The sequence below is a fragment of the Nematolebias whitei genome, chromosome 13, assembly GCF_014905685.2.
Source record: "Nematolebias whitei isolate Nwh7 chromosome 13, NemWhi1, whole genome shotgun sequence".
Classification (NCBI taxonomy): Eukaryota; Metazoa; Chordata; class Actinopteri; order Cyprinodontiformes; family Rivulidae; genus Nematolebias; species Nematolebias whitei.
Genome location: NC_056510.1, coordinates 13,429,359 through 13,445,607, shown reverse-complemented (window position 1 = coordinate 13,445,607; position 16,249 = coordinate 13,429,359). Strand labels below are relative to the sequence as shown.

General features: G+C 35.3%; 1 protein-coding gene across 1 annotated transcript in view; it reads left to right on the top strand.

Moving 5' to 3' along the window:
* The first annotated feature begins 158 nt into the window (after positions 1-158).
* Positions 159-16,249, top strand: part of stxbp5l (syntaxin binding protein 5L) — a 55,294-nt gene continuing 39,203 nt past the window's right edge. Inside the window, exons 1-11 of the mRNA XM_037686115.1 lie at positions 159-250; positions 675-832; positions 1,037-1,109; positions 2,943-3,090; positions 3,461-3,528; positions 4,108-4,148; positions 4,513-4,727; positions 4,852-5,027; positions 6,107-6,232; positions 8,511-8,662; positions 13,035-13,100. Of these exons, the coding sequence (XP_037542043.1) occupies positions 159-250; positions 675-832; positions 1,037-1,109; positions 2,943-3,090; positions 3,461-3,528; positions 4,108-4,148; positions 4,513-4,727; positions 4,852-5,027; positions 6,107-6,232; positions 8,511-8,662; positions 13,035-13,100 (1,315 nt within the window). The remainder of the gene's footprint in view (positions 251-674; positions 833-1,036; positions 1,110-2,942; positions 3,091-3,460; positions 3,529-4,107; positions 4,149-4,512; positions 4,728-4,851; positions 5,028-6,106; positions 6,233-8,510; positions 8,663-13,034; positions 13,101-16,249) is intronic.

Sequence of the window (16,249 nt, the reverse complement as noted above, 5' to 3'; positions counted from 1 at the left end):
TATGCTTATCAAGTACTACTGAAGAAAACTGGAAACTTTCCCTTTGAATTCACTTAGACCGGGGTAATAATACAATTTGAAAACTCACCAAAATACAATCGCTATACTTAAAAATATCATTTTAAGTAAATGTGATTTATTTTTTTATTTTTTTAACTATGTTCTATAACTCAGGAAAGATACAGAAGGATGGGAGGAAGGAGTCATGTAAACCCATTCTCAAAGTTGAATACAAAACCTCAAGAAACAGGTGAGTGCTTTCAAACAAGTTCCAAAAGCTTGACTTCATATGAATGTGTCCTGATGGCACATGTTTTCTGTGTCATTCATTACTTTTTTTTAATTAGTATGTCAGCTTTGAGATGAAAGCCAGCTGAATTCATTCAGTTATATAAACCGTTTGCTTATCCACATTCTGATAACCTTGGAAAAAAAAAAAAAAGCTTTTATTTCATTTTCACACAATCATTTTATCCATTCCTTCAGTTTACACAAACTTTCTTTATCAAAAGAATTATAAGCAGGTGATTAACCATGAAAACATTTTTTATTCTTCAAACAGTTTATTTCATCTTTTAAATATTCCTCCTAATAATTGCTTTGCTTTGTCAGTTTGCACTGCTTGGATTGACACAAAGTGAAGCAAAGCCCTTCTGTCTGTTCTTCATCTCCAGCAGTGAGCCTTTTGTTATCTTCTCTGGTGGCCTTTCATACGATAAGGCAGGGCGACGGCCAGCGTTGACCATCATGCATGGCAAAGCTATGACCGTTCTGGAGATGGACTATCCTATTGTAGAGTTTATGGCACTCTGCGAGACTCCTTATAATAACGGTGAGTAAAATGCAGAAAGATTTGGTGCACATCAAAATTGAGCAAAATTTAACCAGGCATTGTTTAATGTGCACTACCTTCTCTAGATCAAAACTCTATAGGTTTCTATAGTATTTTGATTTTACTATAGCCATACAACTTCACTTATTAAAATGTTATCATATGATTAGATGTACATTATTCTCATTTGAACTTGTTTTACAGAGATCCAGGATCCCTACGCTGTGGTAGTGCTGTTGGAGAAGGACTTAATTGTAGTGGATCTGACACAGAGCACGTACGTGTTTTGCATATTGTACATAGTCACATCTTTTACCAGTTGCAAATGGGATAGAACAATGGGAGAACACAAACAGAGCTGCTGTCCACACTGGATTATTTTCTTGTTTTTTTCTGTGTGAATACACAATTTATGTATTTATTTTTTTTTTGTTTGTTTTGTTTAGTTTTTGTTTTATTCTTGCATACACACAGGAACAGTATTTGAGGAGTCTGAAAAGTTTGTATTTATTTATTTATTTATTTATTATAACATCTTGAATTGCCACCCTTGCATTTTTGTGTAGACAGCCAAAATGCAACTTTTTGAAAACAATGATGTCATAGCTCTTCCTCTTAGTCTACAACTCAAGGGCATCTTCCTCTTTTTCTAGTGTTTACAATTTATTCCCAGTGTGTTAGTCCTGCTTTTTGTGGCATTGTTACAGTGCCTTGTACAGGTCTGGCATTGTTACGACAGCATTGTAGGTATACTTTGGTGTTCCTGTGCTAAAATAATACATATTTGCAGAGATATTTTTGAAAACGGAGAAATGAAAAAAATAAAGGTTTTCGGGAAACTGTTTCTGTGTAGACACGTTCTGAGAGAATAACATCATCGCATGTCTTTTCCTAAAGTAAATTGTTTTTTATAACTTTGTAGGGAAAAGCAAGATAGCTCTTTCTCATGACTCATGTTTTTGATAATACTTTTAAATTTGGGTGGGAAAAAAAAAAAAAAACTAATTGAAAAATTTGAACCATATCAAATAATATAAATATTCAACACTCAAAATAAATGTATTTTACACTGTATGTAAAAAAAAAATAAAAAATGTATGAATTAGAAAAAGTCAAATAAGAAGGCATGCTGTTCATAACTTGGCATATTAATCATAAACCAGAAGACTTTAAAGTCTGCTCCCTATGAAACCATTTATCAGTTTTTCAAATCTCTCATGAAGTTGTTTTCCGCTACTTTATAAACTAGATTTTTTTATTTTTTTCCTCATTTAACCTTTATTTATACAGGTTAGCCTCATTGAGCCACGGGGGCTCATTTACAAGAGAGACCTGTTCTAGATGGAACATAATAGTACAGACAACAAAACAGTAGACAATGATAAACTACTGTAAAAAAAAATGCTTTTAAATTCGAAGTAATGTACAAAACAATAAAGCTTAAGATAACAAAAATAGATAATATATAATAATAATAGATAACAACAACATATAATATTAAAGCTTAAGAAAACGTCTTAAAAAGAAACAGATTGCCATGAATATGGCCTCACCTCATATGTTTTCATTTAAACAAACAGGTGACTTGGCTCTCAAGCTGAAAATGTTATCACCTCTGTTAGCATGTTTCCAATGAATTTTGTGAAGATGAAGGAAGCTGATGATAATTTTTTACAGATTAACACTCAAGCCTAGGGAGTGCATTTGAATAGTACCACAACATCTAAGTATAAATTAGCTGGCTTAGTAAATTAGGTTCTATAATTATGCTCATTAGATACAAATGTCTCTTGGTAGCTGTGGTTGTAACATACCAAGAAGGTATTACACATTCTCAGCTCATTGATCAGCAGTTAGTTGTGTTTTAGCACAGATTGAACAAGTCAGCTGTTTAATGAGTAAAGCTTTCATTACAAATTATGTAGTACACTCATGTAGTTTAAAGACATTTTGTTGCGAATACAAGCATTTTAACATTGTTTTACCAAAATGCATTTTGCGGATGAAGCTGCTGAAGCAAGATGCTGTCACTGTTTAAATCCAATGACTTTTTCTGTTGTTTCACTATAACCATGAATCATACGCCATAAAATATGTTTGTGTCTTGCAGTTTCCCCGTGTTTGAGAACCCTTACCCAATGGACGTCCATGAGTCTCCCGTTACCTGCACAGCTTATTTCGCAGATTGTCCTCCAGACATCATCCCTATTCTCTACTCTATAGGAGCGAAACACAAGAAGACTGGCTACAGTCATAAGGTTAAAATAGGGGGATTATGGGGAGAATATGATACTGTTGATTCTGATATATTTGACTTTCAACCTTTTTAGTCTTGTTTGATAACACATTTAGGCACAAGGATTGAATTTCAAATAAATAAAAACAAATGGACAATAAATAAATTTAAAGCCTCCCATCATAACTGCTGCTCAAACTTGAGGAAAAGTGATGGGTTTCCTTTTCCCCACATTTTATTTCAATCAACTTGTTTTTGTTTTTACTGTTGGAAATATATGTCTTTGGGGCAATTTAAAATGTGCAACTGTGAGTTTTTGAATAGAACATTGAGACTAGATGAAATAGATACTTTGATTTTTTATTTTTTTTAAATGTCTTCTCTTGAATAAGGAGTGGCCGATTGGTGGAGGAACATGGACATTAGGCTCTCACACCTATCCAGAGATCATCATCACAGGGTGAGTTGGAGGACAAATAAATCAGAAAAATGCTGGAGTTAAAAACTACATGTTAAAAAGCACGATCTTGTGATTGGTGACCCATACTGAATTGCATCTATATGTAAATACATGTTTCTCTAAGACTTGTAAGGGTGTCTGAGATACATTGTATTCATTTTTGCCAAAGCTGCTGGCAAATACCTTAACTTGTTAAATTTGCACACTGGGGGTGTCTTCTTTAAGGTTAAACTCACAGAATCACCGACAGGCAATCAACCTCTGATACTGATATGTTTTCTGTGTGTTGCACAGAGTAAATGGCTTAAAATGTCAGATCATAGAGACTTCATCATCTCAGAATAAAGCAATCATTCAATATGATTTTCAGCTTTCATAACAGAAATAATATGACTACTGCTGATTCAAACAGCATACTGTTTCAATGTGGTAACACATGCAGAGATAATTTATATTATGGGTTTAAAAACTTTAATGATAGCTGATATGTTTAGTTCATAATTTGTGTCACTGTATCCAAGTTTAAAGATGCACATGTTGTAGTTTATGGCTCTGTCTGCTTTTTACCTTTTCATTTAGACACGCTGATGGATCAATAAAATTTTGGGATGCATCTGCATGTAAGTCTTCTCCTAAAGTGTTTCTTACTCCTTAAACCATTCAGAAATAATGTGTTTTGTTCATCTCAGGTTTTTGTTGCCCATGCAGCAGTTCAAAGAACAATCATTTCTTCTGAGGTTCACAATGAGTCAATTCCATTCTGCCTTTGGCTCAAAGAAACTGCCACAAAGAAAATTAATAGCAGTCATACAAGTATGATATGCTGCACAACTATATTTAGATACAATACCTATAGTTGTATCACAGATAAAATGGGTTTAGAATTAAAAATGCATAAAACTGTTATTTTATCAAACTCACCTTTCTTTTTCTTTATGTTTGAATATGATTGGCATGTTGTTTTCTCTAAATTTGCTCCAAAAGTCACACTGCAGATGTTGTACAAGCTGAAAACCTCCAAAGTCTTTGAGAAGCCAAAGCCTGGTGAGGGTCGGGCTGCTGAATTGGTAGAAGAAGATCCCTTTGCTGTTCAAATGGTCAGCTGGTGCCCTCAGAGTCGAATCTTCTGTGTAGTCGGCATCTCCGCTCACATCATCCTGTATCGCTTCAGTAAATATGATGCCAACACTCAGATAGTGGTACGTAAAATGAGTCAAACTGATCACCTTCTGATGACTGCATTTGCTTGAGCATTGCTTTGGTTTCCCCTTTGTAGCTGCTACAGTATAGATTCATTCATTTCTGTTCCCGTGTCATCCTTAGGCGCTAGAAGTACGCCTGCAGTGTGATGCTGAGGATGTCATCACGCCTTCAGAAAATGAAAACAATCCCTGTTTCTCAGAGTCAGGCTCGCACTCACCCCAACCACACCATCAATACCCAGTCAGCCCGGGCAGCAGAACGCCGGAGGGGGCCAAAGACAGTGTCCCTTGCCTCAAGTAAGATCCTAGCAAACACATTATAAATGTCCTGCAGCAGACAGCAACAAATGTTTCATTTTTTACAAGATTTTTGTGGGTCTTGAAGCAGTTGAGAAAATATTTTATGAAGTAACTTGTTCAAACAGACATTACCACCTGAAGGACCCACTGCATGTGTGCAACCTGAGTTTCTACAGAAGTAGAACCCAATGACCTGAACCTAAGACTCTTAGATTAAAGCATAAGCCAGTATATTTGTGTGGATGCTTATTAGGTGTTCACACTATTGTTTTTCTGTTTTGCTGCTTTCATTTTTCCATACAATTTTTGCCACTATAATTTTTCTGTGCACTTTTTGGCACTTTTAGCACAATAATTGTGCTATTTCAACAATTCATATATCAAAATGTTCAGCTCATCCAGGACATTCCTGCTATGACTTTTGATTTTGGTGCAACTTTTTCTGCCATTTTAGTCTCTGAAGATGAGTTGAGCTCACTTCATATCCTTCAAATCCTTTGGTCTGTTTAAAACCTTTAACTTCTCATTGTACATTGTGTTCTGGTTCTACTTTTTCAACTTCTTTGTGCTCATTTTAGCTTTCTTCAGCTACTTTTGGCCAATTTCAAGACTCCATTCAGCTTTTTTTCTGTGAACTTCAGCTTTTATTATTCCTTTCAGTTTATTTCTGCTTATTTTATTTATTTTTGCTAATGTCATCTTTTTTCAGCTAATTTTGTCTTGTTAATGCTCATTTCTGCTTCTTTCAGCCTAATTCAACAAAGCTTGTTCAGCAAAATCATTCAGCAATAATTATTTACACTGCATTTTTGCAGGGAATGCAATTTATTCTCATTATATGAACCAATCATGAGGCAGCTTGAATGAACATTTTCATGCATTTAGAAACATTTTCTTTTTTTATTATTAGTAATGCATTTTCACTTTTCATTTTAAGATGCAAGGGGATCAGTGACACAACTGAAAGCCTCCATGTTTTGGTGCATAGCGATACATACATCGTGCAGTGTCTTTCATCTTCATGCACTGTACGGTTATGTAATCTTTCAAGTTTTTTTCTTTTAAATGTGTTTAAGGGTGAAAGAACGAGTGGTCCGAGTTCCTCCTGGCTACCAGTCAGACCTGGTCATCCAGCTGCTGTGGGTCGATGGAGAACCACCCCAACAGATCACCAGCCTAGATATCAATTCTGCATATGGCCTGTAAGTCTCCATATCCATTCTGCCTGTTTTTATGGTCTATGTATTTGTCCGTGTGACCATTAATTTATTGTTACAAAATGAGAATATCTACAGAAGTCAAACATGTTAATAACTGTATTAGCTATTTCCATATATTTGACTGTTGTCAAATATATAGACATGAATAAAATAACAACAAAACAGACTGGTATAAGGCAAGGATTTGGTAGTACACTAAGATGGTAACTTGTGTTTACCTCTAGCTGTATAAATTAATTCAACCTTTATTTAGATTACTTTATTGTTTTATCACTTTATTTATTTTAGATCATTAACACTAATTAAATTGTTATTCTTTGGCTACAACAAAGTAGTTAGATGTTGGTATCAAACTTCAGAGAGCATGCATAATTTAACCATGGCTTAATCCAGAGAACACAATCACTCACAACTGCTCATTCTGCTTTGTGTATTCATAGTGCTGGCCATCTGTCTTTGACTGTTTGTTTCATTGGGCTGTATTTTAATTCATGTAAGCAGAGATTTATGCATTAGGGGTATAGGAGGTTGTATAAGGTTGCATGTCAATAAATACTGTAAGCATTACCTGGAACAGCATATGGTTGCACTTTTTTCCACAGTCTGGCCCTGTTAGCTGAGCAATACTTTGTAAGCTTTATTTTTGAAGCAACCTCTTTGACATTACACACATTATAGTCTAGATCGGGGATAACAGGACACGTAAAGCTTAAGATGCTTTTAACCCTGCATGAGAAAAGTTGGTTTTGTTGTTATTGGCTGAGCTCATGATTTCAATTATTATATTTTTTTAATTAGGTAATAGTTTTCCAAACATTTTCTGTGACTGTGGCTAAAATTGAATAAAATAATATGCACATGTGTTGTGTTTATTGTAGAAATGACGACACTTTTATTAGTTTTCTTGGCTTTAAAGCTACTTGATGACTTTACTTTGAATAGTAAACTTCATTGGCAGAATTTAATAAAATCACAGCTCTCCTGAGGGTCACAGTTTGAATTTTTCATTTAAGTGCCTCATCTATATCTCGCCACAGTTTGAATAAAGCCGCAAAAAGTTGATTTATTTTCTTGTTTTTAGCTGGCTCTTTCACTAATGTGCACTCACTGACTTAGGCACACACAAAAGAAGAATGTCTCTTCCTTTCATTTAATAAAAATAAAGTTTCTGCATCCATCATATTTATTGAAAGACGGTTGACTCTTATAAAATAGTCAAAAGAATCATTACATTGCAAAGTCATATATTCATTCGCCATCTAATGTTATATATTTTTTTCAATTACTGAAGTTGCAGTGAAGATACAAGGTTGTCTCCTAATTTTATGATTAAGGCATTTTGTCTGAAAAAAAAAAAAAACTAATGTCAACATTTGCTGCATAAAGAATTGCACTTTAAGAAATAAACAAGACCTTCAGTTTAAAGAAACCTAATATTTCACTGCAGCTTTCAGTTAGGAATAACTTCAGTGTTGGAAAATGTTTGTCAGGTGAACAAAGCTGTGCACATCGGTAATGATGATGATGTTTCCATGTGAATGCTTGATTTCACATTTTAAAACTGAGTAGAAAAAAAGTGGATTGTTTGGCATTGTTTTCATGCCTTATACAACCACCGTATAACATTCAATACATACTAATATGTTTGTTTTGTACACTTTATTACCAATTTTACATTAATTATCTCGTAGTTGCAATTAGGGAGGGCATAGGCAGTTGATGTGATGATAAAAGACAGAGTGGGATGAAGAAGGGTGACTCCCTGTGGTGACCCCTGAAAAGGGAACAGCCAACAGAAAAAGAAGAGTAAAATCTAATCCATACATCTGAATGGATACTGTATGTAGACAGAAATGATAGACATTTATATGTTACATAACATATTTACGTCATTGTTTTCATTAGTGCTGAAAGTAAAAGCTGCCATAACCACCTGGTAATTCCATTGCCTCCTCCTTTTTTTTTTTTTTTTCCATTTCTCTTGATCAGTAACACCAGAGGTTCCAGATGTTTACAGGTGGCAATGGATTTTGTTGGAAATCTGCCATTAATATTGAGATCACAGCAGCACAAGCAGCATGCGATAAAGACAAGCTTTTGTTGTCAGTAATTGCATCCAAATGTCAGCGTTAATTTCCCAGTCTTTGATAGTGCTTCGTGTTGCACCTTTAATGTCAGTGGCAATAGCCTTGTGGAAATAAGCTAAACCTGGCTGCAGTATGAAAACCATTTTGTATCTGTGCATCCTGTTTGTGTCCAGCTTGGCGTTTGGGAACTGCAATGGGCTAGCAGTGGTGGACTACTTGCAAAAAACGATCATATTGTGCATGTCGACACTGGATTTGTACGGAGCCACCGACCCCTACCAGCGCCTTACTCGTTCCCCTCGTAGGAACAGACAGTCCACCTCAGGTAGCACACACACCAACACCTCGAGGAACCTGCACACAAGTGCACATACTGCACCTAACACCTCTACACAACAAAGTGTCAGTTACTCAGTTATCACATTCAGACTCCTGTCCTGTCCTTCCTCCAATTTTATATTCTTTTCTCCATGTGTTTCTATCTTAAAGGTTAGAACGATCAATTGTACTATTCTGATATATTTTTGGAGACTAATTAGACATTCATTTGGTAGATAGTTTATTTTTCTTTCTATTATGTGTAATGCAACTGGTAATATGTCTGTGTGTAGGTATTGGTGGAAATTGAAAGCCATGTTTTTAATAATCTAACAATAATTCAAATGCGTCTCTACTGCAAGGTTAAAAACGGGCTCCGTTTTGATTCATAGAATAGTTTACAGTGATAATTGTATTTAAACCCTGTCTTGCTAATGTACAAACTGGTAATTCATTTTACATGCATGCAATGTGATGAGCTTTCAGTATTAGATATGCTGCAGAAGACTTTAAAACTCCATGGCACATTATGACAATACCTGTATAAAATCATATATAGTGACACATAATAGCATTCATTCTTTTGACCTTATTACAAAATTCTTGAACTTGTGGGATATACTCATAGTGAAATGCAAAAGCTTGTTTCTGTCAAACTCTGTTTTCTTCTTTTTCTGTCACACAAAATCACAGAACAGAAATATTTGCAATATGTTATGAGGTGCATGTTAACAAGTTGTGGGTCATCTAACATTGGCATTTATATGCATGTTGTCATCTGGTTTCTCTGTTTGCTCAGTTTCCCTTTTGCTTGAGCACTTATCTGGAGTCTGAAGCCACAGAGGTCTTTTTTGTATTTCCTGTCCCCCACCTCCCTTTTGTCTCCTTTCTCTCTTGGCTGGCAGTGGCCACTGAAGAAACAGATTTATACTTAATGTGCCATAGTGGTATTCAACCCCATCACCCACAGTAAACATTTATTTATTTATTTTTATAATACAAGCAAAATATTTATTTGACTATAAACTAACCTTAGTTAAAAAAAATAATTTAAAAAAAAGCTCTTAGTGCTGTCTCGGCTGTTAATGACTCCTGCAAATGACTTTATGTTTAGTGTTTAGAATGAAATTGGAAAAAGAGAAACACAAATTTGGTTATGTGTTTTACAGTTGGTGCTATTTGATCCAGAACAATTTCTTATTTAAGCTAATTCAAATTGAATACTTTGAAAATGTTGAATACATCAAATTATAGCGTGCTTGCTAAGCTGTCTCTATGAAAGTTGTGTTTTGTCTGTCCAGACACATTTTTAGCTGTTGTCACCACATGCACACGGTATGTATTTGTGAACTGCAATGTGTGCACAATTGTTTAGGCAAATACGGATTTTTACAATTCTTTACTTCTACAAACCCAAATCATATAATTATTTCAGGACACATAACCAATTTAATCAAGAAAGGTGTGGCCTAACTTGGTGTAAACATTTTACAGGTAGTTAGTTTTTGTTGCAAACACAAACTTCTGGCTTGATCTTTCTTCCTTTGTGTAAAATTAAAAAAGAAAAAGAATGGCAGAAATGTTAACTAATTTCTGCCTTTCAGTTCATCGTGCATGGTGCCATCTCCAAAACACCAACATGAGAGAAAATACAAGAATTCAATTGGATGACATTGATTTAGTTTTTTTTGCAAAAAGATCCATCACCACACACTTCTAATGGGTTATTATCTCAGGATTAAGATTGATTTATATATCTGTGTATTTCATGTTAGAAGAAAAATAAATATTTTGCTTTAGGGTGCAATCACAAAGCAGCTTTTTTTTTTTTTTTTACCTTTGAACTGTTATAGCAAAAATGGTCAGTGAAAGAAAAGAAAAAAGTTAAATCTTCTAAAGAGGAGTGCAGCAGTTTTATCTGAGCATTACAATCTCACAGTTAGTAACTCTAAGAAATGGTGAGCAAAATTACAAAACAGCTGAGAATAGGAGAAGATGCAGTTGCAAACAGCACATTTGAAAAAAAAAAATAAAAATAACCCTTGACAACAACAAGAGGCACTTTTGTTATTTTTTTAATTATTATTATTGGCATATTGTGCCAAAATAAGTGCAACCATATTGTAGATGTGCAACCGTCCTGGAGGCAGCACTTTAAGTAAGGCTGCTGCAGGCTGGGTAACTATTATTTATGTTATTACAGCAAGCTGGATTTTCTTAGGGGTAAATTTGGGCAGAAATTTTAACTGCAAATGATGATGCTTTTCTTGAAGATGTTTTCTTTTCTTCCCATTTATTTTTTCAATTGTATTAATAGAGAAAGAAGCAGTAATGTTCACATCCCATCCCAGTATGTTCCAAGTACTTTTCTGTTTACCACCAAAAAAGGACCTAAAAATTAGATGAAATTGGTCACTTACCAAAGTTATTTTCAATTCACATTTCATTTTTACCATTTTTCACACATACTGTTAAAAATCAGGTAAACATAAAAAAAAAATAAACTTTCATTTTCTTAGAATTTTTGTGTTTATTAATAACGTTGTAATGGTCAACAATTGAATTCAGTTTGCCTGAACATGTGCACGCAGTGTTCACGTACAAAATGTCAGTCAAATGTATTTATTTTATATCTATATTTCCAACTGTGTTTTCCTGGACACAGTGTAAATTATAATATTGCAACTAAAGTTTAGACATGAAACAATTGGTGCAACAAAAGAGTGATTTTTTTGTTGTTGCTCTGTCAGTATTGATTCCTGCTAACAGGTTTTTTCTTCAAACTATCAATCACATCAGCATTTGTGGGGTTTGCCGGAGAATCCGGTATCTTGTCTGTCTTCCCCTGATACTAACTCAGTTGCTGCTTGCTCTCACTTTATTTTCCCCTCTAAGCCTGTGTGTTCTTTCTCTCCCCTCCAACCCCTCACCCTCTCCTGCCTTCCCTCCTAAAAATATGCCTTCTCCCTCTTGACATCATTTCTTTCTCTCTTCACCCTTTCACACACAATGCTACTTATTTCTCATTCCCTTCCCTCTTGTCCAATTTTGAACCTCCTCTTAATCCTTTCACTTTTTCATCCTACCTCTTTCCCTCCTCCTCCTCCCACCTTTGGGTGACTCTGTGGCTGCTGATGTGGGCATGTGGGCCTGCCTGACAGAACATTGCATGCGTGGCCTGTCTAACCTTTATTCAGATTCAAAGAAAAGGATCCGTACATCCTATCAGAGTAAGTCGGGCCTTCATAAAGTAAAGGCTGGGGTGAATTGGTGTGTGTGTGCAGAAGGATTGGGATGGGTGGGTTACAGATTTAGGCAGAGTATTGGCATAGAAACTGATGTGGTCCTACTGCAAAACAGCAAAACAAGGAAATGATTGGAATATTTGAATAACCATCTTGTCACTTTAGCCTTAAATGGAACTTTTCATATTCCAGTCATGTCTTCAGTATGTCCTTTGCAGAAGGAGAGTCATGCCTTGAGTTCGCTAAGTAAGGGCAAGTTATAAATTTTATATAACTCATGTGATGTATATTTAAACTAAATCAAAGCTAGTGGGGTGAATAGAGCCTAGTTCATGCACCGGGTCCAGAAAAAAGTTCCAAAGTAAGCTTTTAGTTTGTGGTTACAAAGAGATTCTTGATTTATTATTTCAATAATGTTTCCGTCAGAGCGTCTGTCAAAATCCCCGGTCATTTGTAGAAAGAAAATTATAATAAGATGGACTTACGACTGAGAGGACAATGATTAAATTAGTTAAAGGTTTTAACTGTGGCAACTCAGTGAGGCTGTTAATGAGTTCACAGTGAATGCAGCTCAAACACTCCACATTTACAGTTCGACTAAGAAAATGAACAAGATGGGGTGATGTCAGCATATGTGGCTGGGAGAGGACTTTATTTTGACTTGTGCTTGCTGCATGTAATGAGATGTGAGATGATCCTGATTGGACTTGTGTTTTTGTTTTGTGTCTTGATCGCGTGATTTGCACTACATGCTTTAAATGCCAAATTATAATTACATTTGCATCTTAATGTAATCTGGTGGAACCCAAATTAGTTCCATAGTTTGAATCAGATTGTAGTGCAGAACACAGTGACAATCAGCCACCCTGCACCCAAAGGACAAAACTAATCCTGAGAAACATTAGCTGACGAAGGATAAATGGCCAACTATTTTTAAAGACCTTGATTTCTGTACATTCTACCTTTACATTTAATAACAAACTGGAACAACTTATCAGATCAACAATTTATCTTTGGGCTTTGTGTGGCTGACCATGTTGATTTCTGTGCCCACTGTTCAAATGATCTAATAGAAAGTTTACATCTCTTATACTTTTTTTTTTTTTTTTTTTTGGCTGCCATTGGCTGGCTCAGGCCTTACTGAACTCACTGACAACCAGCAGTCCATTGACATGGAGAGAAGCAAGTCACCGACGTCAGGTAATCTGCTCTCACTCATTTATACACAAGAGCAGCAAACACTACAGAATCCTCATTCACTGTATGAGCATCTGATTTTATGCTGGCACTTTGAAACTTTGCTGGGATGATGTCCAGTTTAAGCTTGAGTGACAGACTTGGTCACCTTACCCATCACAAGAGCATCTTCACCCAATGATAATGGCAGTTTGTGCTCACTGTTGCTTGATTGTGACGATCTAAAAGACAGGCTGAAAATGGAACTGAATATCTGATGCGCTGGGCTTCATTATTAATCTAAAAGAAGGATGTGCTTTCACATAGATAAGAAGGGAAATGTCTTTCAACCATCTAGTCTTTACTTGTGACTTTTACGCTTTTGGGATGATGTGAAATTACAGAATTGCAATAACTTTCATCATACTGGGTGAGGCTAAACGTTAACCTAAAGTTTTAACCTTCATGGCATGAATTAAGAAAGTAGTGTTGGTGAATAATTGTCATCATCAGAGCATATAGCAGTGCTTTATTTGCATTAGATGCATGATGTGAAAGAAAAATGGCATTCTTTCCAGGAGGAAAGGATAACTTTTAAAACAAGTTTGGTAATGTTTTTGTCATTATATTTTCACTTTTATGAGAAATATGTTACGAATTGAAGCACTGACTAGAGCTCTTGGTTGTATTCATGAAAAGAAAAATGTAAGGTTTAGCTCCATGCCCTAGCTAGTGACCAAAATGAGAAACCCCAATACCAGAGGAAGTTCAACAGTGTTTATTTTCAATTTCAGCCATCAGGAGGGGACTGGAACCCTGGAGACAAGGAACCGAGTTAGTAGGAGGCTTTAGATGCTTGATGATAATGTGATGTCCAATTAGTGTCTTACTGTTGGAGTCCAAGGTTGTCACAGAGGCAAAGGTCCAAATGGTTTCAGTAGCAAGAAACGAGAAAGTCCAAGAGAGGTTCACACAACTTGTGGGCAAGTGGTAGAAGGTAAGGGAAGGATGTAGAGATCACAAGGAGGCTTAGAAGGAACAAGTGAGGTCCAAGGCTCAGGAGGTACACAGGAGTCAGTGCTATAACAAGCAGGAGATAGAGGTTAGTTTTCACAAAGCACAAGGAGCAATTATAAGACCAGGAACACAAACTACCCGTAGGCAGATAATGCACCAGTGTCGGATAGATGTCATCTTCTGCCATTTATTCTCCTGCAGTTCATTAGCAGAATGGTCCACAGGTGTGTGCTTGTTTTCACCATTTGAAGCACGAAAGCTGCAGGAGACAAACTGGAAATCCTACAGAAGAACATTTTATAGTAGAATGAAGTTTGCAGTTTGTTGAGGTTGGCATGGTTGGAGACTATAAAGCAAAAATTCAAGAAAGATAAGAATATTTTAAGCAGGACTTGTTGTAGTTATGACAACAACTCTTCATCTCAGTAACTACTGAGGTTAAAGGTTAGAGAGTGTTTGTCTTTGTGTGTGGTTGAACTGAAGACACCACCAGGCGGACAGGGTGTTTAAAAAAGAACAACAACAAAAAAAACCTCTGTTCTTTATAAAGCTTCCCATGGATCAGCCATGACATTATGACTGACAACTAAAGTGAGATACATACTCATCATTATGTGCATTTAAACACTTTCAACACTTTTTTACCCATCGATGCATATTTGTGACCATGGTACTCTCGTAGCATGGCAACAGCACTTCCCTAGCCTCATAGGTTCCCTGATAACAGCACAAGATATCCTGCAGAACTTGATTTGGAATCACTCAACAAACAAAATAAAAAGTCTGAGGAGTACTAAATATCTGATAGGATCCAATGACATCTTTGAAAAGCACCCAATAAATTAAAGCTTTATTGCTAACATTCCAGTCCAAGATCAGTCATTCAAATCTAGCGTTTCCTTGTCCATGACTTAAAACATTAGAACTGTTTTTTTTCTGGGCAAACAAAGAACGTACTCCGTATTAGGTGTTAATATTGTTATGACTGATTGGTGTTTTACCAAAAAGTTATTTTTTTATTTTTTTTAGATTTTATCAAGGTTTAACTGCATAGCATCAAATTCTATGTTTGGTATAAAATACATCCTCTCCTACAGTTTTTTTTTTTTTTTTTTTCTCAGACCTGAGGCTCATTTCACGAGTCTAATTAGTGGCACTTCTATTTTAAATATCCTTAGGAGACATGTTCTCTAATCTTGAATCAAAGATTGTATAAGAAATGCAAATATACAGCATTAAAAATACACTGAATGCTCTTCTGATAGATATTACAAAGTAAGATTGTTGCCAAAAAAGCCATTATATAATTAAGCTGTATTGCACATTAAAAAAATGAAGCAATATCAAAAGGAACAAGAATACTGGTTGTCAAATTTTTAGTTTTTTTTTTTTTTTTTGTCAGCACACACATGGGTTTGTGTGTCTTTGCACCGACACACCTGCATCAAATGAAGGGGTCATTATCAGGCCCCTGCAGAGCTTGGATTGCTGACGAGGTGACCTATTTGTTTTGAAACAGGTGTGCTGAAAAATATCAACTGTGCAAAGCAGATGAGTTGAGAATGGAAAACATTGCTTTCACTGTAATTAACAGGTTGCATATAAACTGCACAACATGTTTAAACTACTTTTAAAGAAATAAAGTATTTTAAAATAAATATTTCTGTAGTAAACCATTTTAGACTTGAAACTAGTTTCTTCTACAGTTTAAAATTATGTATAATAGTTTCCTTGATGGCCAATTTATTCTTTTTTTTTTTTTTTTTTCTTAGGTGGGGGTGAGAAAATTAAAAATTAGATGATCTATGTTGATGTTTTGTAAAATTGCACTCAATTTCCCAAACCTTTTACCAAAAGGAACATACATTACAACTTTGGCTTTCAGTTCAGTTAAGTATGCAATTTCTGCTGATTGCCAAAAGGAAAGAAGGACTGGATATCGGATGCTTTGAACAAAGAATAGTTTTAGAAGACAAGCATTAGCTTTCAGAAACACTGAAAAGCTGATGTTTGTGGGAGAAGATTTAATCATTGTTCATTGTCTGGATGAGAGGGAAGAAAAAGGTGTTATTATGGAGAAATAGTCAGAGAGTTCATTGTGTTTTACAGACAAATATATATATATATATATATATATATATATATATATATATATA